Genomic DNA, 25,919 nt, shown 5'->3' on the forward strand with positions numbered 1-25,919 from the left:
GGGGTGGGGATGAGAGAGAGTTGGGGGAGGGGGTGAGAGAGAGAGCATGGGGGTGGGGGCGTGAGAGAGAGCTTGGGGGTGGGTGGGTGAGAGAGATCTTGCGGGTGGGGGGTGACAGAGTGCTTGGGGGAGGGGGTGAGAGAGAGCTTGGGGGAGGGGGTGAGAGCGAGCTTGGGGGTGGGGGGTGAGAGAGCTTGGGGCAGGGGGTGTGAGAGAGCTTGGGGGGTGGGGGGTGAGAGAGAGCTTGGGGAGGGGGTGAGAGAGAGAGCTTGGGGGAGGGGGGTGAGAGAGAGCTTGGGGGAGGGGGGTGAGAGAGAGCTTGGGGGAGGGGGGGTGAGAGAGAGCTTGGGGGTGGGGGGTGAGAGAGATCTTGGGGGAGGGGGTGAGAGAGAGAGCTTGGGAGAGGGAGGTGAGAGAGAGCTTGGGGGAGGGGGGTGAGAGAGAGCTTGGGGGAGGGGGGTGAGAGAGAGAGCTTGGGGGAGGGGGGTGAGAGAGAGATTGGGGGAGGGGTGGTGAGAGAGAGAGTTTGGGGGTGGGTGGTGAGAGAGAGCTTGGGGGAGGGGGTGAGAGAGAGAGCTTGGGGGAGGGGGTGAGAGAGAGCTTGGGGGTGGGGGGGTGAGAGAGCTTGGGGGAGGGGGGGTGAGAGAGCTTGGGGGTGGGGGGTGAGAGAGAGCTTGGGGGTGGGGGATGAGAGTGAGCTTGGGGCTGAGGGGTGAGAGAGAGCTTGGGGAGGGTGTGAGAGAGAGAGCTTGGGGGAGGGGGGTGAGAGAGAGCTTGGGGGAGGGGGTGAGAGAGAGAGCTTGGGGGAGGGGGTGAGAGAGAGAGCTTGGGGGTGGGGGGTGAGAGAGAGCTTGGGGGAGGGGGTGAGAGAGAGAGCTTGGGGTGGGGGGTGAGAGAGAGCTTGGGGGTGGGGGGTGAGAGAGAGCTTGTGGGTGGGGGATGAGAGAGAGCTTGGGGGAGGGGGGTGAGAGAGAGCTTGGGGGAGGGGGTGAGAGAGAGAGCTTGGGGGTGGGGGGGTGAGAGAGAGCTTGGGGGTGGGGTGGGGTGAGAGAGAGCTTGGGGGAGGGGGTGAGAGAGAGCTTGGGGGAGGGGGGTGAGAGAAAATTAAGGGGTAGGGGGGGTGAGAGAGAGCTTGGGGGAGGGGATGAGAGAGAGCTTGGGGAGGTGGTGAGAGAGAGCTTGGGGGTGGGGGGTGAGAGAGAGCTTGGGGGAGGGGGTGAGAGAGAGCTTGGGGGAGGGGGGTAAGAGAGCTTGGGGGAGGGGGGTGAGAGAGAGCTTGGGGGAGGGGATGAGAGAGAGAGCTTGGGGGTGGGGGGTGAGAGAGAGAGTCTGGGGGTGGGTGGTGAGAGACAGCTTGGTGGAGGGGGTGAGAGAGAGAGCTTGGGGTAGGGGGTGAGAGAGAGCTTGGGGGAGGGGGGGTGAGAGAGCTTGGGGGTGGGGGGTGAGAGAGAGCTTGGGGGTGGGGGGTGAGAGTGAGCTTGGGGGAGGGGGGTGAGAGAGAGCTTGGGGCTGAGGGGTGAGAGAGAGAGCTTGGGGGAGGGGGGTGAGAGAGCTTGGGGGTGGGTGGTGAGAGAGAGCTTGGGGGTGGGGGGTGAGAGAGAGCTTGGGGGTGGGGGTGAGAGAGAGCTTGGGGGTGGGGGTGAGAGAGAGAGCTTGGGGGTGGGGGGTGAGAGAGAGCTTGGGGGAGGGGGTGAGAGAGAGAGCTTGGGGGTGGGGGCGTGAGAGAGAACTTGGGGGTGGGGGGGTGAGAGAGTATGGGGGTGGGGGGTGAGAGAGTGCTTGGGGGAGGGGGTGAGAGAGAGCTTGGGGGAGGGGGGTGAGAGAGAGCTTGGGGGAGGGGGGGGGTGAGAGAGAGCTTGGGGGAGGGGGTGAGAGAGAGAGCTTGGGGGAGGGGGGTGAGAGAGAGCTTGGGAGAGGGGGGTGAGAGAGAGCTTGGGGGAGGGGGATGAGAGAGAGCTTGGGGGAGGGGGTGAGAGAGAGAGCTTGGGGGGGGTGGTGGGAGAGAGCTTGGGGGAGTGGGTGAGAGAGAGCTTGGGGGTGGGGGTGAGAGAGAGCTTGGGGTTGGGGGTGAGAGAGAGAGCTTGGGGGTGGGGGTTGAGAGAGAGCTTGGGGGAGGAGGTGAGAGAGAGAGCTTGGGGGTGGGGGCGTGAGAGAGAGCTTGGGGGTGGGGGGGTGAGAGAGAGCTTGGGGGTGGGGGGTGACAGAGTGCTTGGGGGAGGGGGTGAGAGAGAGCTTGGGGGAGGGGGTGAGAGAGAGCTTGGGGGTGGGGGGGTGAGAGAGCTTGGGGGAGGGGGGTGAGAGAGCTTGGGGGTGGGGGGTGAGAGAGAGCTTGGGGGAGTGGGTGAGAGAGAGAGCTTGGGGGAGGGGGGTGAGAGAGAGCTTGGGGGAGGGGGGTGAGAGAGAGCTTGGGGGAGGGGGGTGAGAGAGAGCTTGGGAGTGGGGGTGAGAGAGATCTTGGGGGAGGGGGTGAGAGAGAGAGCTTGGGGGAGGGAGGTGAGAGAGAGCTTGGGGGAGGGGGGTGAGAGAGAGCTTGGGGGAGGGGGGTGAGAGAGAGAGCTTGGTGGAGGGGGGTGAGAGAGGGCTTGGGGGAGGGGTGGTGAGAGAGAGAGTTTGGGGGTGGGTGGTGAGAGAGAGCTTGGGGGAGGGGGTGAGAGAGAGAGCTTGGGGGAGGGGGTGAGAGAGAGCTTGGGGGTGGGGGGTGAGAGTGAGCTTGGGGGAGGGGGGTGAGAGAGAGCTTGAGGCTGAGGGGTGAGAGAGAGCTTGGGGGAGGGGGTGAGAGAGAGAGCTTGGGGGAGGGGGGTGAGAGAGAGCTTGGGGGAGGGGGTGAGAGAGAGAGCTTGGGGAGGGGGTGAGAGAGAGAGCTTGGGGGTCGTGGGTGAGAGAGAGCTTGGGGGAGGGTGTGAGAGAGAGAGCTTGGGGGAGGGGGGTGAGAGAGAGCTTGGGGGAGGGGGTGAGAGAGAGAGCTTGGGGGAGGGTGTGAGAGAGAGAGCTTGGGGAGGGGGGTGAGAGAGAGCTTGGGGGAGGGGGTGAGAGAGAGAGCTTGGGGTGGGGGGTGAGAGAGAGCTTGGGGGTGGGGGGTGAGAGAGAGCTTGTGGGTGGGGGATGAGAGAGAGCTTGGGGGAGGGGGGTGAGAGAGAGCTTGGGGGAGGGGGTGAGAGAGAGAGCTTGGGGGTGGGGGGGTGAGAGAGAGCTTGGGGGTGGGGTGGGGTGAGAGAGAGCTTGGGGGAGGGGGTGAGAGAGAGCTTGGGGGAGGAGGGTGAGAGAAAATTAGGGGGTAGGGGGGTGAGAGAGAGCTTGGGGAGGGGATGAGAGAGAGCTTGGGGAGGTGGTGAGAGAGAGCTTGGGGGTGGGGGGGGTGAGAGAGAGCTTGGGGGAGGGGATGAGAGAGAGCTTGGGGGAGGGGGTGAGAGAGAGAGCTTGGGGTGGGTGGTGGGAGAGAGCTTGGGGGAGTGGGTGAGAGAGAGCTTGGGGGTGGGGGTGAGAGAGAGCTTGGGGGTGGGGGTGAGAGAGAGAGCTTGGGGGTGGGGGGTGAGAGAGAGAGCTTGGGGGTGGGGGTTGAGAGAGAGCTTGGGGGAGGAGGTGAGAGAGAGAGCTTGGGGGTGGGGGCGTGAGAGAGAGCTTGGGGGTGGGGGGGTGAGAGAGAGCTTGGGGGTGGGGGGTGACAGAGTGCTTGGGGGAGGGGGTGAGAGAGAGCTTGGGGGAGGGGTGAGAGAGAGCTTGGGGGTGGGGGGGTGAGAGAGCTTGGGGGAGGGGGGGTGAGAGAGCTTGGGGGTGGGGGGTGAGAGAGAGCTTGGGGGAGTGGGTGAGAGAGAGAGCTTGGGGGAGGGGGGTGAGAGAGAGCTTGGGGGAGGGGGGTGAGAGAGAGCTTGGGGGAGGGGGGTGAGAGAGAGCTTGGGGGTGGGGGGTGAGAGAGATCTTGGGGGAGGGGGTGAGAGAGAGAGCTTGGGGGAGGGAGGTGAGAGAGAGCTTGGGGGAGGGGGGTGAGAGCAAGCTTGGGGGAGGGGGGTGAGAGAGAGAGCTTGGTGGAGGGGGGTGAGAGAGGGCTTGGGGGAGGGGTGGTGAGAGAGAGAGTTTGGGGGTGGGTGGTGAGAGAGAGCTTGGGGGAGGGGGTGAGAGAGAGAGCTTGGGGGAGGGGGTGAGAGAGAGCTTGGGGGTGGGGGGGTGAGAGAGCTTGGGGGGGTGAGAGAGCTTGGGGGTGGGGGGTGAGAGAGAGCTTGGGGGTGGGGGGTGAGAGTGAGCTTGGGGGAGGGGGGTGAGAGAGAGCTTGAGGCTGAGGGGTGAGAGAGAGCTTGGGGGAGGGGGTGAGAGAGAGAGCTTGGGGGAGGGGGTGAGAGAGAGCTTGGGAGAGGGGGTGAGAGAGAGAGCTTGGGGGAGGGGGTGAGAGAGAGAGCTTGGGGGTGGGGGGTGAGAGAGAGCTTGGGGGTGGGGGGTGAGAGAGAGCTTGTGGGTGGGGGATGAGAGAGAGCTTGGGGGAGGGGGTGAGAGAGAGCTTGGGGGTGGGGGTGACAGAGAGAGCTTGGGGGTGGGGGGGTGAGAGAGAGCTTGGGGGTGGGGGGGGTGAGAGAGAGCTTGGGGGAGGGGGTGAGAGAGAGCTTGGGGGAGGGGGGTGAGAGATAATTTGGGGGTGGGGGGGTGAGAGAAAGCTTGGGGGAGGGGATGAGAGAGAGCTTGGGGAGGGGGTGAGAGAGAGCTTGGGGGTGGGGGTGTGAGAGAGAGCTTGCGGGAGGGCGTTGGGGGGTGAGAGAGAGCTTGGGGGTGGGGGGGTGAGAGAGAGCTTGGGGGAGGGGGTGAGAGAGAGCTTGGGGGTGGGGGGGTGAGAGAGAGCTTGGGGGAGGGGGATGAGAGAGAGCTTGGGGGTGGGGCGGGTGAGAGAGAGAGCTTGGCGGTGGGGGGTGAGAGAGAGCTTGGGGGAGGGGGTGAGAGAGAGCTTGGGGTGGGGGTGAGAGAGAGTTTGGGGGTGGGGGGTTTAGAGAGAGCTTGGGGGAGGGGGTTGAGAGAGAGCTTGGGGGTGGGGGTGAGAGAGAGCTTGGGGGTGGGGGTGAGAGAGAGCTGGGGGGGAGAGGTGAGAGAGAGCTTGGGGGTGGGGGTGAGAGAGAGCTGGGGGGGAGAGGTGAGAGAGAGTTGGGGGAGAGAGGTGAGAGAGAGCTGGGGGGAGAGTTGAGAGCTAGCTTGGGGGAGGGGGGTGAGAGAGAGTATGGGGGAGGGGGGGTGAGAGAGAGCTTGTGGGAGAGGTGAGAGAGAGTTGGGGGAGAGAGGTGAGAGAGAGCTGGGGGGAGAGTTGAGAGCTAGCTTGGGGGAGGGGGGTGAGAGAGAGTATGGGGGAGGGGGGGTGAGAGAGAGCTTGTGGGAGAGGTGAGAGAGAGTTGGGTGGGAGAGGTGAGAGAGAGTTGGGGGGGAGAGGTGAGAGAGAGCTAGGGGGAGAGGTGAGAGAGAGCTTGCGGGGAGAGGTGAGAGAGAGCTTGGAGGGGTTGAGAGAGAGAGCTTGGGGGTGGGGGTGCCGGCTTGGGGGGTGAGAGGTGAAAGAGAGCTTGGCGCGCGGGAGGTGAAAGAGAGCTTCGGGGGGGCGGTGGTGTGTGAGGGAGCTTGGGAGGTGATGGGTGAGGTGAAAGGGAGGGGGGAGGTGAGGGGGTCGTGGTGAGAGGCGAGAAGGTGAGGGGGTCGTGGTGAGAGGGGGAGGGGGGAGGGGATCGTGGAGGGGCGTGAGAGAGAGCTGGGGGGAGGTGAGAGAGCTGCGGGTTGCGAGAGAGCTGGGGGGAGGTGAGAGAGCTGCGGGGGGCAGGGGTGAAAGAGCTGCGGGGGGCAGGGGTGAGAGCGCTGGGGTGAGGTGAGAGAGAGCTGGGGAAAGGTGAGAGAGCTGCGGGGGTGAGAGAGAGCTGGGGTGGGGTGAGTGAGAGCTGGAGGAGGTGAGAGAGCTGCTGGGGAGGGGGGAGGTGAGAGAGAGCTGGGGGGAGGTGAGAGGTCTGCGGGGGGGGACGGGGGTGAGTGTAGCTGGGGTGGGGTGAGAGAGAGCTGGGGAGGTGAGAGAGCTGCTGGGGTGGGTGAGAGAGAGCTTGGGAGGGGGGAGGGGGAGGGGGGAGGTGAGCGAGAGCTTGAGAGGGGGGAGGGGGGAGGTGAGCGAGAGCTGGGGAGGGGGGAGGTGAGAGAGAGCTGGGGGGAGGTGAGAGAGCTGCGGGGGGTGGGGTGAGAGAGAGCTGGGGGGAGGTGAGAGAGCTGCAGGGGGCGGGGGTGAGAGAGCTGGGCTGGGGTGGGGGGAGGTGAGAGAGAGCTGCGGGGGGGTTGAGGGTGTGAGAGAGAGCTTGGGGCAGGAGAGAGAATGAGAGAGCTTGAGGGTGGCGGGGGCGGCGGGAGAGAGCAAGAGAGCCTGGGCTGAAGAGAGATGGTGGGGGGGAGCGGGGGGGTAGATAGAGATGGGGCGAAGAGGGGGTGGGTAGATAGAGACGGGGCGGGGGCAAGAGCGATGGGGTGGGGGGTCAGAGGGGAAGAGAGATTCTTCCAATCCAGAAGTCAGAACACTTGTCATTATTCACTTCATGCCCACTAAACCTGTTAACAATCCGCACACAATGTCCCATCTGTGGCGGGAGGAGGGGGCAAGGAACTTTGGCAGGGGGAAGCAGCACTTGCGCTGGTGTAAGGGACTTCAGCTGGGGAAGGCAGCACTTACGCTGGGGGGCGAGGGACTTCAGCTGGGGGGAGGGACGCAGGGACTTTGGCTGGGAGGAGGGACGCACTTGCGCTGGGGTAAGGGACTTCGGCTGACACTTGGTGGCTTCTGGGGAGATCTATCCTCTGTGGCTTCTGGAAGTCAAAGTGGATCGAGTTACAATTTGCGAAGTCAGTAAGAACTTGGGCTGGGTGGTTTCAGTTATACATTCCAGAGAAACTTCAGGATGCAGTATATCCTCCAAGAGGACCAATCAGAGACAAGGGGCAGCCATTTTTACAGTACAAATAAACGCGTCCATCATTAATTGAGGCATGGAAATAGATCTGCTTGGACAATGAGATCTAAAGGGAAGTTCAAAATAAATATTAAAAAGAGGCAATAAAACTCAAGTATTATACATTCTTTTGCTTTTGCGAGAAGTATATTTGCATATTTTTTTGATGTTATGAAGAAAATTAGAAACATTTTGACTAGAAAATCTCTCATTCTGCACAGCTCACCATTCCAAATTAGTTGTCTTGCACAGGAAATTGACTCCTTTGTTCTGCATAAATGTAACGGTGTATGTCCACTCATTGAAAAAGAGTTTACTTTAGCTCCATGGTGTAACAGTGTACTAACACAGTCCCTGTTTTTCACATCACAGGCAACATGTAAAGGCGCTTTCCCATTTGGTTGATAGTTTATATTAGCCTGATGATCTAGCAGCACTGAAATACTCTCCAGGTTACCAAGCATCACTGCTAAGTGCAGGCCTGTTGTCCAGGATGACCCTAATTTGTAACTTGGCAGCCAGTAACCTGGAAGAAAGGAAAGGTTATTATCCACACAGTTGTTTAAGAAAAGAACAAACGACTTGCATTTTTATAGCACCTTTCACAACCTCTAATATGACTTTAAAGTGTTGTAGCAAAGAATATCAAGGCTTTTACCTTATGCGCTTAGAAATTACTGTTGGTGTGCCAATCAAATGTTAACTGACCATTGCGTAAGCATTACAAAACATGATGATTAATCCATGATTTCACTGCATTCTGGAGGCCTGGTGCAGCATTCACCTTAACACCCTAATAGTGTGCCATTCAATGAAATGGCAAAATCAATAATATTGACTAATATTTGCTAAGTGCAAGAAGGAGCTACATAAACCTTTGAAATTGAGTAGCGCTGCCCAAAAAAGCTATTCGCACAGCAATTTTCCTGAACAATTGAGCTATCCACACAAGCGAAAGTGAGGCTTTCTGACTGGGCCCTAGAAACTCTGATAGAAGGGACAAGGGCGAGGGGAGATAGATTAAATGGTGCTAATGGGCTTTGTACCCACGTACTCCCCAGGACACCTGGTGAAACAGATGTATGTTGTGCACAAGACTTACAGGACCTTGAATGATGAAAACATTGGTGGAATTTAAAGTGTAAAAGGAACCAGGCTTTAATGGTATTTGTTCTAGGGAGTTGACAAAAGTCAGAAGGGCAGCAAAGGCATCAACTACATTTTTTTCAAAATGTCCTTCAATATGGAGGTTGTACCAAAGGATTGGAGGGTTGCCAATGTAACAATCTGTTCAAAATTGCTGCAAAATTTCAGGGTCTATATCTCTTCCAAATCTTCATGTACATGCAGCAGAGCTTCTCCAAACTGGAGTAGTTCTTGCATTAACATTTGGAAAGATGAGCCAATAAAGCAAGCTTACAACTGCACAGTGTGTTGCACACCAAGGTGCCACTTTATACACTCTTCAAACTTTCAACATCTAAATTCCACTGGGAGTCCAATAGCCACCTGGTGATTCCAGGACCCTGCCATTTTTTGGTGGTTCTACTTGTCTCCCTCAGTGGGGTCTCGGGAGAAGCCCCATGGAATTTCAGTGTCTGTTTCTGTTTTCAGAACAAAGCAGTGCATGAAAGACTGAAATGGGAGGTGATCCTGTAATTTTAAAATCTGAAGGGGGTGAATTTCGCTTAGGCCCCAAAATGGGTGCAGGCAACGCAAAGCACGATGTGCCAGCGCCCATTCAAAGTGGTGCCAGCAGCATGCAAAATTTGTACTGCCTGTTCACTAAGGGCTCTGCTGATTGCCTTAGCACTGAACAGGAGTGCCAGTATCGGATGCAGTCTGCTGGCCAATAAAATTTGGCCTAGGCTCTCTGCACTACATTTCACACCTTGCACACACTGCCAGCTATTCAACCATGGCAGGCACATCACCCAAACACATTGCACCACACTCATTGACACACTTCCCTTTCTCTTGCAAGCAATGGTGGCTCATGACCGCCGGGAGCATCAGCAGATGGGCAGAGGGGAAGCTCGACTGCAGAACCTCTCGGCGCTGGAAGAAGCAGTGCTGGAGATAATTAGAGGGGCTGTCACTGTGTCCATGGTGAGTGGCGAGGTTGAAACCATTGCTGATGATGATGGTATGCTCCATCACTAATCCTTCTTCTTGCATCCCACTTCCCTCTGATCCCACAACCTTTTCTCACTTACAGGCTGTTGATGGTGTATGCAGGATATCTTGCTTTCCACCCCCCCCCCTCACCACAACCTGACACGTGACTCTCTCCTTTCAGATACCCTACATATTCCGCGAGCCCTGCCTGTCCGCGAAGTAATGGAGGAGGAAAGTGAAGGAGAAGTAGAGGCACCGTCACTTGATCTGAGAATCCCAGGTAGCAGCTCAGAAAATGGCAGACTTTAGATGGTACTATAGAGGCGGGATTTGCACATGCTGAGTCACCGGGCACGAGTGGGCTGCAACCAGGCTGGGGAAGGGTGGCTCGGGGGCCAGCTCCCCGGAGGACGAGTTCATGCACGGGTTTTGCTGCACAAGACTCTGATAATGACCCCCATGGGGCAGCCTACAGAAGAACGGTGATGGGCATGCACATAGAAATGCTAGGTGCAATGGCAGGCCTACCAGAGAGCCTATTGTCAGTGTCAAGTAGCATGGAGGAATCTGGCTTCAACATTGCACAGGGTTTTGCATGGAGCTTGGAGCCCATGATTTCCAGGATGGAAATGATGGGCAACTCCATTAGAGACCTTGTGGACCCAACCATGATGCTGGGTGTGATGGAGCAGTCTCAGCTTCCAATGCAGCACAGGTGGCAATGACCCAATGGCTCAGTGCTGCAGTGGAAGCTCATATTACTCTCCTGCTGTCTTAGCTTTCATCCACGCAAGATCAGACTGCTGCCATCGTTGGCTGGGTTTATGAGTGTCGAAAGGGGCTTGCAGTGTATCATAGCAGTCCAGCAACCTGTCCTCCAATAGATGGCTAGGAATGCTGAGGTGCTGCCCTGGGGGACTTGCAGCAGCTCCATTGAGCAAGAATCTTCTGTCCTCTCTCAGGATGACAGCATTCCTACTCCCACCACTGCCACTCCACCAGTGCCTTTGCTGCTGCCTGTCATCCAGCCAGCCCAGACTGCTGACGCCTATGCCGAGATAGTGCAGTCTACAGTCGGGCCTTCCAGGCCCAGAGCTGCTTGAGGACATCCTGCAAGGCCATCTGCAGTTTTCCCCACTGAAAATCAGCAGCCTTCCACCTGCCATGCTACAGCCACTGTGGCAACACTGCATAGGAGCACTAGAGTAGGAAAAGGAACATGAAAGACATGCATGAAGGGAATGCACAAGGGTGATTAGTTAACGTTGCTGTCTTGAATTGGAAGTGATAAATTTATAATTTATGTTTGGATGTTTGTTTTGTGGTGGCTCTCATTTCAGCTTTGTGCCCAGGAGGACGCTGTGATGTTTCATGACCGAGAGATGGTAAGGTGGGGAAGTGGTGAGCAACGGGGATCTGGGGTTTCATTCATTGGAATCGGTGCCTGATGAGGCACTCAGGGACATCCTGTCCAAAACTGGGATCTGCTGCCTGCTTCTTCCTTTCATCCTCATACTCCTCCTTCTCCTCTTCCACCTGAGGTGGTCCCAGAACCTGTGGTGGCAAGGGCTGTGCCATTATGATAGCCAAGTTGTGGAGCATGAAGCAGACCACCACAAAATGAGACATCCCCTCTGGTGTGTACTAGAGGGCTCCTCCCGAGCGATCAAAGTAGTGGAACCATTGCTTTAGCACTTTGATGATCTGCTCGATGACGTTCCTCGTGGCAACATAGTGCTCAGCCAGGTCCAGAGCAGATAGCCCTCATCTCTGAGCAGCCTCCCTTGGCTTTGACATGGTGTTGGAAGATTGCTGGAACACCGTACTGACGCAGGATGAAGGCATCATAACTGCTGCCAGGATAGCGGGCATTCACATCAAGATGTGGTTGGACACCAACTGCACATTAATTGGGTGGTAGCCTTTACAGTTACAGGGTTATGGGGAGCAGACAAGAAAGTGGAGCTAAGCCCAAGATCAGATCAACAATGATATTAAATGGCGGAGCAGGCTCAAGGGGCCAAATGGCACTACTCCTGCTCCTATTTCTTATGTTCTTATATAGAACATCTCAGGATTGGTCTGCAATCAATGGTGCCCTGCGCCATGGGGAAGCCTGATATCCTGGCAAAGCCACATGCATGCTCATCCTCCTTCTCTCTGTTCATAGAGAAGGCAATGAAGTCATTTCTCCTAGATTACAGAACTTCTGTCACCTCTCGGACGCAGTGATGGACAGCAAACTGGGAGATGTTAGCTATGTCACCTGCTCCAGACTGGAAGGATCCGATGGCGAAAACAGTGAGGGCCGCAGTGACCTTGAGGGTCACTGGCAGTGCCATTATCACCCTGCTCTCAGGCTGCAGATCTAGTTGCAGGAGGTGGCAGGGTTCTGTGACCACCTCCTTGGTGAAGTGCAGCCTCCTAATACGCTGCTCCTGGCTTAAGTGCAGGCAGGAGAAATGTTCTCGGAAAACCCTAGGTGTGTAAGGCCTCCTCCTCTTCCCTCTGAGCATTTTGTCCTCTTCTTTGCTGCCTCTGCTCCATCTCCCTGTTGTACTTGAGCGCGCGGGGGTCTGCAAGTAGAGTCTCCAGGACTGGGAGCAAGTGTTGTGAGGAGAACCCTTTAAATGAGAAGGAAGGTGTTCTCCAGTTGGAGCAACATTCCCTGACACCTCACCAAATTTAAACAACTCTAGAAAGCTCCAAATAGTTGCACAAATTTGCATAAAGCCAGTACAAATCAAAAAGTAAGTCAGCTGCAAGTTGTTGCTGATCCCTTTAAATAGCGATGGTGGGAGAGCCCTTTCTGCTGCTGCATGCATGTTCAGCTTTTCGTGATTTGGAGAGGGCGTTAAATTGGGCAGCGATGTTCAAAATGGCAGGTCATGCATGAAATCAGCCTTGCACGCTGATTGACGTCACAATCTGCCTCATTTCCATATCTGGAGTGAGCGCAGGCAATGGCAGCACAACCGCCTTGCCCAAAATAGTGGTCGCCGTCGGACCCACCAAGCAGGCTGAAACGAGGCAGCCCCATTTTTTCATCCAAACTGGCCTGATCAACCGGCGCAAACGGGCTGAATTTCACAGCAAAAATCTTTTTGAACAGACTATGCAGAGTCTGGAGGCAGGAAACATTGAGGGAATGAAGCCAGAGACCCCACGGAAACTTTGGGCTAGTACAATTCTTTTTAATTTATTCTTTCTCCTTTAACTCACTCATTCACTTCACCAAACAGCATTATAATATACTATTATATAACCATGCAAGTACTGTTTGAACGGGGTGTCTTGCAGCCATATTCTAAAATATGTTTACTTTCCATTTCTATAGGTGACCATTAAAAACCACACCTGACCTGCCTCTGATGGCCAACAAACCACCATCCTACTTTAATCATTGTACCCAAAGTAAACACTAGCACAGGTATGATCTAGCACAAATATGGAAACCAAAACTGCATGCAGTATTCCAGGTGTGGCCTCACCAATACCCTGTACAACTGTAGCAAGACTTCCCTGCTTTTATACTCCATCCGCTTTGCAATAAAGGCCAAGATACCATTGGCCTTCCTGATCACTTGCTGTACCTGCATATTATCCTTTTGTGTTTCATGCACATGTACCCCCAGGTCCCGCTGTACTGCGGCACTTTGCAATCTTTCTCCAGTTAAATAATAACTTGCTCTTTGATTTTTTTTCTGCCAAAGTGCATGACCTCACACTTTCCGACATTATACTCCATCTGCCAAATTTTTGCCCACTCACTTAACCTGTCTATGTCCTTTTGCAGATTTTTTGTGTCCTCCTCACACATTGCTTTTCCTCCCATCTTTGTATCGTCAGCAAAATTGGCTACGTTACGCTCAGTCCCTTCTTCCAAGTCGTTAATATAGATTGTAAATAGTTGGGGACCCAGCACTGATCCCTGCGGCACCCCACTAGTTACTGGTTGTCAACCAGAGAATGAACCATTTATCCCGACTCTTTGTTTTCTGTTAGTTAGCCAATCCTCTATCCATGTTAATATATTACCCCCAACCCCGTGAACTTTTATCTTGTGCAGTAATTTTTTATGTGGCACCTTGTCAAATGCCTTCTGGAAGTCCAAATAAACCACATCCACTGGTTCCCCTTTATCCACCCTGTTCTTTACATCCTCAAAGAATTCCGCAAATTTGTCAAACATGACTTCCCCTTCATAAATCCATGCTGACTCTGCCTGACCGAATTTTGCATTTCCAAATATCCTTCTACCTCTTCTTTAATAATGGACTCCAACATGTTCCCAACCACAGATGTTAGACTAACTGGTCTGTAGTTTCCTGCTTTTTGACTGCCTCCTTTTTTAAATAGGGGCATTACATTTGCAGTTTTCCAATCTGCTGGGACCTCCCCAGAATCCAGGGAATTTTGGTAAATTACAACCAATGCATCCACAATCCCTGCCGCTACTTCTCTTAAGACCCTAGGATGCAAGCCATCAGGTCCAAGGGATTTATTTGCCTTTAGCCCCATTATCTTACTGAGTACCACCTCCTTAGTGATTGTGATTGTGTTAAGTTCCTCCCCGCTATAGCCCCTTGACGATCCACTGTCGGAATATTGTTAGTGTCCTCTACTGTGAAGATGATACAAAATATTTCTTCAGAGTTTCTGCCATCTCCATGTTCCCCATAAGTAATTTCCCAGTCTCGTCCTCTAAGGGACCAACATTTACTTTAGCCACTCTTTTCCTTTTTATACATCTGTAGAAAATCTTGCTATCTGTTTTTATATTTTGTGCTAGTTTACTTTCATAGTCTATCTTCCCTTTCTTTATCATTTTCTTAGTCGTTCTTTGCTGGTTTTTAAAAGCTCCCCAGTCTTCTGTCCTCCCACTAGTTTTGGACATTTTGTATGCCCTTGTTTTTACTTGGATACTGCCCTTTATTTCTTTAGTTAGCCACGGATGGCTATCTTTTCTCATACACCCTTTCCTCCTCACTGGAATATATTTTTCTTGAGAGTTGTGAAATATCTGCTTAAATGTACACCACTCTTCATCAACCGTCCTACACTTTAATCTATTTTCCCAGTCCACTTTACCCAACTCTGCCCTCATATCTTCATAGTCTCCTTTATTTAAGCTTAGTACGCTGGTTAGAGATCCAACTTTCTCACCCTCCCATCTGAATTTGAAATTCAATCATGCTATGATCAGTCATACCGAGGGGATCCTTTACTAGGAGATTGTTTATTAATCCTATCTCATTACACAGGACCAGATCTAAGATAGCCTGCCCCCTGGTTGGTTCCATTACATACTGCTCAAGGAACCTGTCCCTTACACACATGGTCACTCTGGTACAGTGTTCCACACCGGTTAGTGAGCCATACTCAGTATATCCTACAGTGACACACACTCCCAGTAATACATGGTCACTGGGATATAGTGTTCCACATCGGTTAGTGACCCACCGTCAGTATATCTGACAGTGACACACACTCCCAATAATAAATGAACTCCTCCTCAAGGCTACCCTGACCAATTTGATTTGTCCAATCAATATGGAGGTTAAAATCACCCATGATTATTGCTGTTCCCTTTTTACAAGTCCCCACTACTTCCTGGTTTATGCACCGACCAACAGAGTTGCTACTGTAGACTACGCCCACCAGTGACTTTTTCCTCTTATTGTTCCTTATCTCCACCCAAACTATTTCAACACCCTTATCATTTGAGCCAATATAGTTTCTTACTATTGCAGTGATTCCATCCTTTATCAATAGAGCTACCCCACCTCCTTTTCCTTTCTGTCTGTCCTTCCGGATTGTCAAGTACCTCTGAATATTTAATTCCCAGTCCTGGTCACCTTGCAACCACGTCTCTATAATGGCTATCAGATCATACCCATTTGTCTCAATTTGTGCTGTCAACTCATCTATTTTGTTACAAATGCTATGTGCATTTAGACAAAGTGCTGTTAAGTTTGTTTTTTTACCCTTTTTTCCTGCTTGTTTCCTCTCTCCTTCAAACTCACTTACTTTATTTTTGCATTCTAATTCCAGCTTTACTCCCCTCCCTACTGAATCTATTTTCAGGTTCCCATCTCCCTGCCAAACTAGTTTAAACCGTCCCCAACAGCAGTAGCAAACCCCTCTGCGAGGATATTGGTCCCGGCTCTGTTGAGGTGCAACCCATCCGGCTTGTAAAGGTCCCACCTCCCCCAGAAGCGGTCCCAATGCCTCAGGAAACTAAAGCCCTCCCGCGTGCACCATCTCTCCAACCATGTAATCATCTGCTCTATCCTTCTATTTCTGTACTCACTAGCTCGTGGCACTGGGAGTAATCCACAGATTACTACCTTTGAGGTCCTGCTTTTTAATTTCTTTCCTTGCTCCCTAAACTCTTCCTGCCTATGTCATTGGTACCGATGTGGACCACGACCTCTGGCAGTACACCCTCTCCACCCAGAATGCCCTGCAGCTGCTCAGTGACATCCTTGACCCTGGCACCAGGGTGGCAACATACCATCCTGGAATCACATCTGCGGCCGCAGAAACGCCTGTCTGCTCCCCTGACTATTGAATCCCCTACCACTATAGCTCTTCCATTCTTCTTCCTCCCGCCCTGTGCAGCTGAGCCACCCGTGGTGCCGTGGACTTGGTTCTGGCTGCACTCCCCAGAGCCACCATTGCCCCCAACCGGTACTCAGAACAGAGTACCGGTTGGAGAGCGAGGTGTACTCAGGGGACTCCTGCATTACCTGCCTAGTCCTCCTCTTCTGTCCAGGGGTCACCCAATCCCAATCTGCCTACACACTCTTAAGCTGTGGGGTGACCGCCTCTAGAAATATGCTATCCACGTTGCTCTCAGTCTCACGGATGCACCGCAGTGACCCCAGTTGTCGCTCAAGCTCCAAAACACAGAGCTCGAGTTGGTGCAGCTGGAGACACCTCCTGCACATGGTCGCCCCGGCTGCGCAAAGCACCCAGGACTTCCCACATGCCACAGGATGTGTAATCCACGGGACTGAGCTACCCTGCCATCTCTCTAGTTATGCTCGCAACTATCGAGTAGAACTAAACTCTAAACCTTAGCACAACACATCCAGCCGCTACTCAGCAAACAGCCGATTTTAATTATCTAGCTCTCCTTAGATAATAAAGATCACATATATTTACTTGCAGTTCCTACTTACAGCAATGCCAAAGATTTCCTACTGAAAAGAAAAAGTAAAATACTCACCAATCCACCAGCCAATCACTTACCCGCTTGGCTGTGACATCACACTTCGATTTCGCTTTTTTAAAACTTTTTGTCCCTGCAGCAGCTGGCTCCTCCCGACTCTCGGGCCCTTTTATCTGGGCCTGGAACTCCCGCTCCCGCTCCTGTGGCTACTCCCGACTCTCGGGCCCCTTTACCTGGGCCTGGAACTCCCGCTCCCACTTATCAGTCCAGTTATTAGCCTCTACTCTGGTGGCAGGATTTCAGTCGGAACAGCATGGAGTTCAGTTGGCCCCGTACCTCCTTATTCCAGAGACGACCTTCCAATTTACTAAGCTAAATTTATTGCTAGTGTGGCTAGCTGGTCAAGCCTGCTTTTTGGCATATCTAGTGTAAAATTGCACCAAGAGGTTGAATGAACCAGATCTGATGTCACATTGAGAGACAGCACACTCTTCTGAGCCCTCACCATCCAAGTCTCTGTAGCTGGGGCTTGCTTCAGTTATATCCACTGATCTGTGTGGGAGTAAATGTGTGGGCAGCAGTGAAGTCTGCCTCAAGATTTTCTCAGTACAACCCCCCAGCATGTTGAAACTGGAAAAGAGATTTTGTAGATTTTTAGCCTGAAACCTCTGTAGCAGTACAGTAGCATAACATACACAAGAAACACTTCTATTGAGGCTAGGAATTATGTCATAGGAGCTTCTGTTTAAGAAACCACTAGATTTGCCTTGAACTCCCTTTCCTCTCCAAAGTCCTTGAATGTGCTGTCCCTCCCAAATCCTTGCCCACCTTTCCCAGAACACCATGTTTGAATCTCTCCAATCAGGTTTCCGCCCCTGTCATATTCGCCCCTTGACCTTGCCATCTCTTGTGGCCTCGCTACTCCCATCGTGTCAATCACAGATAAGGCCATCTCTGACCACTTCCTCGTATCCTTCTCTTACAGTGGCACTTATGAACTCCCAGCTGTCCAGCCTTTGGCCCTCCATTCACCACGACATTTCTGCAGCTACCGATCTGCTCAATCACAGCCTCACCACCACCTTTGATGCCCTAGTCCCAATTAAAACAATTATTCTCTCTCACCCATTGCTATTCCTTCTGGTACAGCCCTGATCTTCACTTTCGAGTCCTTGAACGAATATGGCAGACAACTGCTTTAGCCATTCACCGATGATATGGCTGGACCACAGAAAGCACTATCGGGTCCTGCTCTCATCTGCCAATCTCTATCCCAGAATCATTCTGGAATGTAAAGATAAATCCCGGCTTCTATTCTCCACTGCTAACCATCTTAAACCCCTCTCCCCGGTCTCCACTCTCACCTGCGACAATAAGTGTGAGGAGCTCATGGACTTCTTTGTCTCTAAGATTGAGACCATCCGTTCGGCCGCCTCTGCCTCTTCCCTTACTTTACCTAGCTCACCGGGTCAAACTTCCTCTAAGGATCCCCCCTGCCCTAGCCCTGACCTCACATCTTTTTCTAGCTTCTCTCCGATCTCCCCTCATGACCTTTCCGAGCTCATCCTGTCCATGAGACCCACTTCCTGCTCCCTTGACCCTATTCACACCAAACTGCTGACCACCCAACTTCCTTTTCTGGCTCCCGTGTTAGCTGACATTGTTAACGGTTTTCTTGGGCACTGTCCCCCTCTTCTTCAAATCTGGCGTCATCACCCCTCTCCTCAAAAAAACAACCGTCCTTGCAAACTACCGCCCCATCCCCAACCTTCCTTTCCTCTCCAAAGTCATTGAACGTGTTGTCGCCTCCCAAATCCGTGCCCATCTTTCCCGCAATTCTATGTATGAATCCTTGCAATCCGGATTTGGCGCCTGCCACAGTACTGCAACAGCTCTCATCAAGATCACACATGACATCCTTTGTGACTGTGATAAAGGCAAACTATCCCTCCTCATCCTTCTTGACTTGTCTGCAGCCTTTGACACGGTTGACCACTCTATTTTTCCCCAACGTCTCTCCACCATCATCCAGCTGGGTGGGACTGCACTTGCCTAGTTCCATTCTTATCTATCTAATCAAAGCCAGAGAATCACCTGCAACGGCTACTCTTCCCGCCCCCACATTGTTATCTCTGGTGTTCCCCAAGGATCTGTTCTTGGTCCCCTCATATTTCTCAACTACATGTTGCCCCTCGGCGACATCATTCAGAAACACAGCATCAGTTTCCACATGTACGTTGATGACGCCCTCAATACCACTTCACTCAATCCCTCTACGATCTCTAAATTGTCAGATTGCTTGATTGACATCCAGTTCTGGATGAGCAGAGATTTTCTCCAATTAAATATTGGGAAGACCGAAGCCATTGTTTTCGGTCCCCGCCACAAACTCCGTTCCCTAGTTACTAACTCCATCCCTCTCCCCAACTTCTGTTGGAGGCAGAAGGAACCTTGGTGTTATATTTGACCCTGAAATTAGCTTCCGACCACATAGCTGCAGCATAACTAAGACCTCCTATTTCCACCTTCATAACATCGGCCGTCTCCACCCTTGTCTATTCTAATGCACTCCTAGTTGAGCTCCCACGTTCTACCCTACATAAACTAGAGGTGATCCAAAACTCGGCTGCCCATGTCCTAACTTGCACCAAGTCCCGCTCACCCATCACTCTTGTGCTTGCTGACCTGTATTGGCTTCTGGTTAAGCAACACTTCGATTTCAAAATTCTTATCCTTATTTTCAAATCCCTCCATGGCCTTGCCCCTCCCTATCTCTGTAATCCCCTCCAGCCCCACGTCCCCCCGAGATGTCTGTATTCCTCTAATTCTGCCCTCTTGAGCATCCCTGATTATAATCATTCAACCATTGGTAGCCTTCAGCTGCCTGGGCCCTAAGCTCTGGAATTCCCTCCCTAAACATTTCTGCATCTCTTCCTCTCTTTCCTCCTTTAAGACGCTCCTTAAAACCTACCTCTTTGACCAAGCTTTTGGTCATCTGCCCTAATATCTCCTTATATGGCTCGGTGTCAAATTTTGTTTTATAATGCTCCTGTGAAACGCCTTAGGACGTTTTACTACGTTAAAGGCATTATATAAATACATGTTGTTGTTGGACTTCAGTCTAGAAAAACAGAGTACAGTGGACAGACTTATGTGACTCCTATAGATGATTCTGCTCAGACAGAAATCTCCTTTTATAAGTAAGCCTCATGAATACAAAATCACCAGGCAGCTGAAGTGGGAAAGACCCACAGCTAGACTGCCACCATCAGATACTCTTCATGCACACCCTGTGGCTCACATGGTACTGTCTCTTCAAGCCATGACATAGATTCTCCACGGTGAGTGTGGGTGTGCCATTGCTTGACACAGACTGCTGTGAGGTGGTGGCTTGTGCCCCGCTTGGGGCATTAACCTTTAACTTTTTGAAAGTTTGCGCCTGGCAAAATGGCTTGCAAAATTGTGGGAAATTGGGCGTTTTTGCCCCAAGAGTGAAGGGGGCAGTAAATGGGGCACTAATGGCCTCAGTGGGGTGCTGCAGGGACGCTATTGGCAGAGAGTTACCCAATTTCAGCTGACTTGCATTCAGCAATCAGCTTTCAATCCTTGACTCTAGCTCATTCTAGCTCTTAAAGAGGAGGTCATTTCAAGCTGCAGCTACTTGTTTTCAGCATTGCTGCACTTGAGTCAGACCTCTGATGGCTGGTGTAAATCCTGCTGCAAGGAAGAGGGCCACGTGCTTCAATAATGTGGCTTTGAAGACATTGGTGGGGGCGGTGGAGAGAAGGAGTGCATCGCTGTTCCCTGCACCTGGAAAGAGGCCACTGTCACAGGTATTCAGGGCCATGTGGCGAGAAGTGGCCGAGGAGGTATCAGTCAGCACTGTGGTAGACCAAACCCTGACACAGTGCCGTAAGAAATTCAACTACTTCAGTTGTGTGGTCAAGGTGAGTACATGCTTCCACACCTCCACCATACCAGCCTCTGAACCTCTGTCTGCGCACACTGAGCAAATCACCACTTCCCCACTACTCAACCACCAAGCATCTGCAGTCACTCACACTCGCATCCTCATCTCACGTCTTGCATAAATTCACAGCTATTCAACCACGGCAGGCATATCTTCCGCATACATAGCTGGACTCTTACTCACACAAGTTCCTTTCTTTTGCAGGCCAAGATGGCACATAATAGGAGGGAGCAGCAGCGGACTGGAGGGGAGGTGGGGGCGGGGAAATCTCAACTGTGCGAGCTCACTGATCTTGAGCAAGTGCTGCGCTCATTGGCTGCAGGTGGTGGGTGCCATGGCCAACAGAGATGCCAAACCCGCTGGGGGCAACAATGGTATCTTTATTCCTTCTCATTTTCTCACCCCATTTCTCCGTCAAACCAGAAGGTTTTATCACTTTCCAGCTCCTGATACTGACTGCCTTCCTTGCTTCATTCCTGCCCCCCTGCCCTCACCTTAATGTGAGTCTTGTGCCATTTATGCTTTCAACCAACCAGCCAGCAGATGTGTAGCCTGTACCTGAGTCGCAAACTGCCCCCCTCCCCCCCCAGCACAGTCAGGAGGAGGAGGAGGAAGAGCCAAGCACTGCGCCATTGGATCTCTCACCCACAGGCACCAGCTCAGAGATTGGCACTGTTAAGTCTTAAATAAAGCAATGTGACTGAGTACTACAGACTTGAGTAAGGGTGACCTTAGTCTCTTCTGACTCCAGAATGCTGGCACAGCATGGGAGGCCTACTTATATGCAGTGCTCCCAAGGGATACTGGGATCCATTGGGACTCCAACAGATACGCCCTCTGGTGGCGGTAGAATGCTGGTTACAAGATGTTGCATACATAACATCACTTCCCCCCCCCTCCCCCCCCAAAGTCAATAGTACACTTATTTACAGGGTGAGACGATCTGGGGCTTTCCGCTCCCGAGTCGATCGTCTCGGTACAAACACAGGTGCAGGTCAGTTGGTCGGGCCTTTGCTGGGCTGCTACACAGCTGGCCTTGCTGGGCTGCTGGGGATGAATAGTTCAGCTTCGTAGTCAACCGTGATGTCGTTTGCCACTTGTGTGTGTATCGGCGAGTCGAAGTTGGTGGTGTCTTCTTCAGGTTGCTCGTGGCTGTCTGTGAATCGCAGTTTGATTTGGCCCAAATGCTTTCTGCAAGTTAGTCCATTTGCAAGTTTGACCTCAAACACCCTGCTCCCTTCTTTGGCTACGACAGTACCAACAAGCCATTTGGGACCATGTCCATAGTTGAGTACAAATACAGGGTCATTGACTTCAATATCGCGTGATAAATTTGCACCATCATGGTACATGCTTTGTTGGTGCCGCCTGCCCTCGACATGATCATGGAAATCAGAGTGGAGTAGAGAGAGCCTTGTTCTGAGTGCCTTTTTCATGAGCAGTTCGGCAGGGGGAATGCCGGTGAGCGAGTGGGGTCTAGTGCGGTAGTTGAGCAGGACTCGGGACAGGCAGGTCTGCAGGGCGCCTTCTGACATGCTTTTCAAGCTTTGCTTGATGGTTTGTGTTATGTTTTTAGATGCTCTGATAATGATTCCATGAGGCAAAGTATTGCACTTGAACTGTAGTGACCATAATCCGTTTAATATAACTCCTGACATGATGGTCTCCCTTTTATACTAGGCCAGGCACACCTGTACAGGTAACCTACAAGTCTCCCACTGCTGTGCTTTCTGGTGGCATACCTTAGTGACCATACAGCTGGTGTACAAGTTTCCCATAGTAGTGCCCTCTGGTGGCACATCATATGTAAACATGTCTGGATACATGACATCACTCTCCCCAAGTGCTTAGTGCAAATCGCCTTCATATATTGACTGTGCTCTGGGCTTAGCTCTATCTGGTTGACCCTTGGAGGGTTGTTTCCATCTTGGGTGAGTAGGTGGTGTTTCATTGGCAGTAGAGGTGCTGGTGGTTTCTGTTTGTGAGTCCATGACCACTCCATTCTCTCCCCCCCACATATAGATTATGCCGGAGGCTCATTACATTCATATACATTCAAGTCCAGAAAAAAAATTTGCATTTACATCATTACATTTGTGGTACAGTTGTGAGGCAAGTATGTTTGACGGTGAGATACGTTCTTGATACATACTTGAAATCAGTGCTGGGGTCAGCACCGGTGTGTGAGGACAAACTAGTTTCAGAACTGCTGGATGGTGTCCAGGCAGTCTGGTGGTGACACAGTGCCCAGTGCTGGCAGTGGGACCCAGTTGGCTCAAGTTGCCTGCTCTCGGGGCCTTTGCCGTTGCTCCTAGCGTCGGGCAGGTTCACAGATGCCTGTGACCTCCCTGTCCTTTCCTTACGCCCCGGGTCACTGCTGCTCCCTGAGGAGCAGTCGACTAGCAGTGCACAGGGAACTGCAGACTCGCTTGCCTGGGCGTTATTTGGTTTGGGATCCTGGCTGGTCCTGGTCCCATTTGGGAGAACTGTTGCGGGTGACCCTTCGTTCCCAGGTGTAGCCTTGGTTGCGATAGGGTCTGGGGGCTGTGCCTTAGTGCAGTTTGCTCTTTCAGGCTCGTGGCAGTTGGTGCCATCGGGTGCGTGAGAGGTGGAGCCAATTGGGGGCAGGGTATCGATACCGGTGCCGTTGTTCTCCTGAGATAGCTTGCTCTGCAGTTTGTCTTTATTAGCTGCTTATGGCCACACTCCGTGGTGAATCACTCTGGTCCCAGGGGTGCAGGCTACAGCATTGGGTAGCCCGCTGGACCTGTGTGCTCCCAATGGGTGGTTGCCCGCTACATTATCTGAATACAGTTGAAATCCTGCATCGCACAAAATTTAATTACTCATTGTAAATAACCTGTAGCTCCGATCGCAATCGCACGACTTTTCTTTGCTTATTACATGTATAAAACTTTGATCATCAATTACAAGCTTTACATTTAACTCACAGTTGCTGTTACATTGATTGAGAATGTGGAACTGTCCCTTTAAGTGTCGTGGGTTGTTGGCCTCCTTTAAGAGAGCCTTGCTATCTTTACCCCAACCATCTTCTTCGCTTGGTACCACGTGTTGCTCCATCAGCGCTGCACCTCGTGGTCTGGCCACCGCCATCTTTTCCTTCAGCGCTTCACCTCATGGTTTGGGCGCCATCTTTCTTCCATCCACGATGTCGACTGCGGTGATCCTCTTCTCCCCGGGTTCTGCCACCGAAGCTGGGAAGTCGCCTTTGGATCCGATTTGCTTCCTCCAGAGCCCTGCCACTGGAGCCTGGAAGGTGCATTCGGGTTGTTTCAGCTGGATCATCTCCACGCAGTCGTGCTGGGCGGTCTGTGCCTCGGGTGCTGTGCTGGTCTGCTCTCTGGTGCCGGATCCGGCCTCAGGTGGGAGCTTGCTTTGCCTCTGAGTGCGGAGGATGTCGATAGCTGGAGGGATGAAATCTTCCCAGCTCCAATGGATCTTCTCCATCCATCTTCTTCCGAGTAGCGTTGGTCCATCACCTGCAACAATCCACAGTGGTAACTTGTGCACCGCGCCATCATGGAGTACCTTTACATCTGCACTACCAATGATTGGGTTAAGTTCATTGGTGTAGGTGAGCAGCTTTGCTTGAACCGGGACCAACATGGGTCGTTCAGCTTGATTGTCCCATAGCCTCTCAAATGCTTGATTCATTACTGACTGGCTCGCCTCCATGTCCACCTCCATGAAGACTGGAGTGCCGTTTATCTCGACTTTCATATTCACTGGGGAACATTCTGTGGTGCAGGTAAACATTCCGTACAACTCCTCGTTGGGCTGAGCTGCCTCTCTGACCACTTCTTCATAATTGTCGCTGGATTCATGGCCATCTGCAGACTCTTCATCAACACGGTGAGTCCTATTTCTTTTACACGTTCGCTAGAGGTGGCCCTTTGTGCTGCACCCTTTGCACACATAGTCCTTAAAACGGCACTGGTGAGCCCGGTGATTTCCTCCGCAACGGCAGCATGTTGCTAACCGATTAGCCCCTCTCGGCGGACTCGGGGTGGGGGGGGGCCTGTGTTCTCTCCCCTGAGGAGATTCACATTCTACAGTCCAGCCTCTAAAAGATGCCATTCTGTGTACAGTACTTACCGGGTTTGAGTCCTGAGGATCAGTCATCCGCCTAGAGCCGCAGGTCGAGGTCATGAATGCCTGGCTCATGGTGATGGCCTTCTGCAGTGTGACTCTGGTATCTGCAGATAGTAGCCTGTGAAGAAGGCCCTTGTGGCAGATTCCGATGACAAAGATATCCCGCAGCGCTTCGGTGAGGTGGTCGCCAAAATCACACGGTGCCACCAGCCTCCTGAGGTCTGCAGCATATTTCGCGATTTCCTGGCCTTCGGGCCTTCGGTGGCTGTAAAACCGGTGTCTGGCTGAGAGGATGCTCTCTTTGGGCTTGAGTTGTTCTTGGATCAGCATTACAGGTTCCTTGTACGTCTTGGTCATTGTCTTCGCTGGTGCCAGCAAGTCCCTGCTGAGGCCATAGACGGTGGGCCCACAACTGGTGAGCAGGATAGCTCTGCGCTTATCAGCCAGTGTGGCCGGATTGTCGCCTGCCAGGTCATTTGCTGTGAAGAAATGGTCGAGCCTGTCCACAAAGGCGTCCCAATCATTCCCATCGGCGAACTGTTGCAACGTACCAAAGTTAGCCATTTTCGCGTGAAAGTCCGTAATCTCGTCGCCAATTGTTATGTCATTAGATGCTCTGATAATGACTCCATGAGGCAAAGTATTGCACTTGAACTGTAGTGACCATAGTCCATTTAATATAACTCCTGAATGAAGATCACACATGGTGGCCTGCCTTTTATACTAGGCCTGGCACACCTGTACAGGTAACCTACAAGTCTCCCACTGCAGTGCTCTCTGGTGGCACACTTTAGTGACCATACAGCTGGTGTACAAGTTTCCCATAGTAGTGCCCTCTCGTGGCACATCATGTGTAAACATGTCTGGATACATGACAGTTTGGACTGCCGGTTCTGCTTGGCTGTTGGATGCGGGCTTGAACGGGGCAGATGTGACGTGCATGATCCCATTGCGGGTCATGAATTCCTTGAATTCAGCGCTGGTGAAGCACGGCCCATTGTCGCTGACAAGGACATCAGGCAGGCCGTGTGTGGCAAACATGGCTCGTAGGCTTTTGAAGGTGGCAGTGGACGTGCTTAAAGACGTTATTACACACTCAATCCATTTTGAATAAACATCCACAGCAACCAAAAACATTATGCCTAGAAACGGGCCAGCGAAGTCAACGTGGATCCTAGACCACGGTTTGGAGGGCCATGACCACAAACTTAGCGGTGCCTCCCTGGGTGCATTGCTTAGTTGAGAGCAAGTGTTGCATTGGCGCACGCAAGTCTCCAAATCTGATTCGATGCCGGGCCATCACACATGGGATCTGGCTATAGCTTTCATCATTACTATACCCGGGTGGGTACTGTGTAGATCGCGTATGAACATTTCCCCGCCTTTCTTAGGCAAAACCACGCGATTACCCCACAAAAGACAGTCCGTCTGTATGAACATTTCGTCTTTGCGCCGCTGGAACGGCTTGATCTCTTCATGCATCTCCGCTGGGACGCTGGACCAACTCCCATGGAGGACACCGTTTTTTGCAAGGGACAGTAAAGGATCCTGGCTGGTCCAGGTTCTGATCTGGTGGGCTGTAACGGGTGACCTTTCGTTT

General features: G+C 52.7%; 1 protein-coding gene across 2 annotated transcripts in view; it reads right to left on the reverse strand.

Moving 5' to 3' along the window:
* Positions 1 to 25,919, reverse strand: part of asb4 (ankyrin repeat and SOCS box containing 4) — a 93,489-nt gene that overhangs the window by 55,708 nt on the left and 11,862 nt on the right. For both annotated transcript variants that reach the window (XM_070881060.1, XM_070881059.1), the window contains exon 2: positions 7,168 to 7,467. In XM_070881060.1, coding sequence (XP_070737161.1) covers positions 7,168 to 7,467 — 300 coding nt within the window. The remainder of the gene's footprint in view (positions 1 to 7,167; positions 7,468 to 25,919) is intronic.

This window comes from Pristiophorus japonicus, chromosome 5, assembly GCF_044704955.1.
Source record: "Pristiophorus japonicus isolate sPriJap1 chromosome 5, sPriJap1.hap1, whole genome shotgun sequence".
In the NCBI taxonomy this organism is placed as follows: Eukaryota; Metazoa; Chordata; class Chondrichthyes; family Pristiophoridae; genus Pristiophorus; species Pristiophorus japonicus.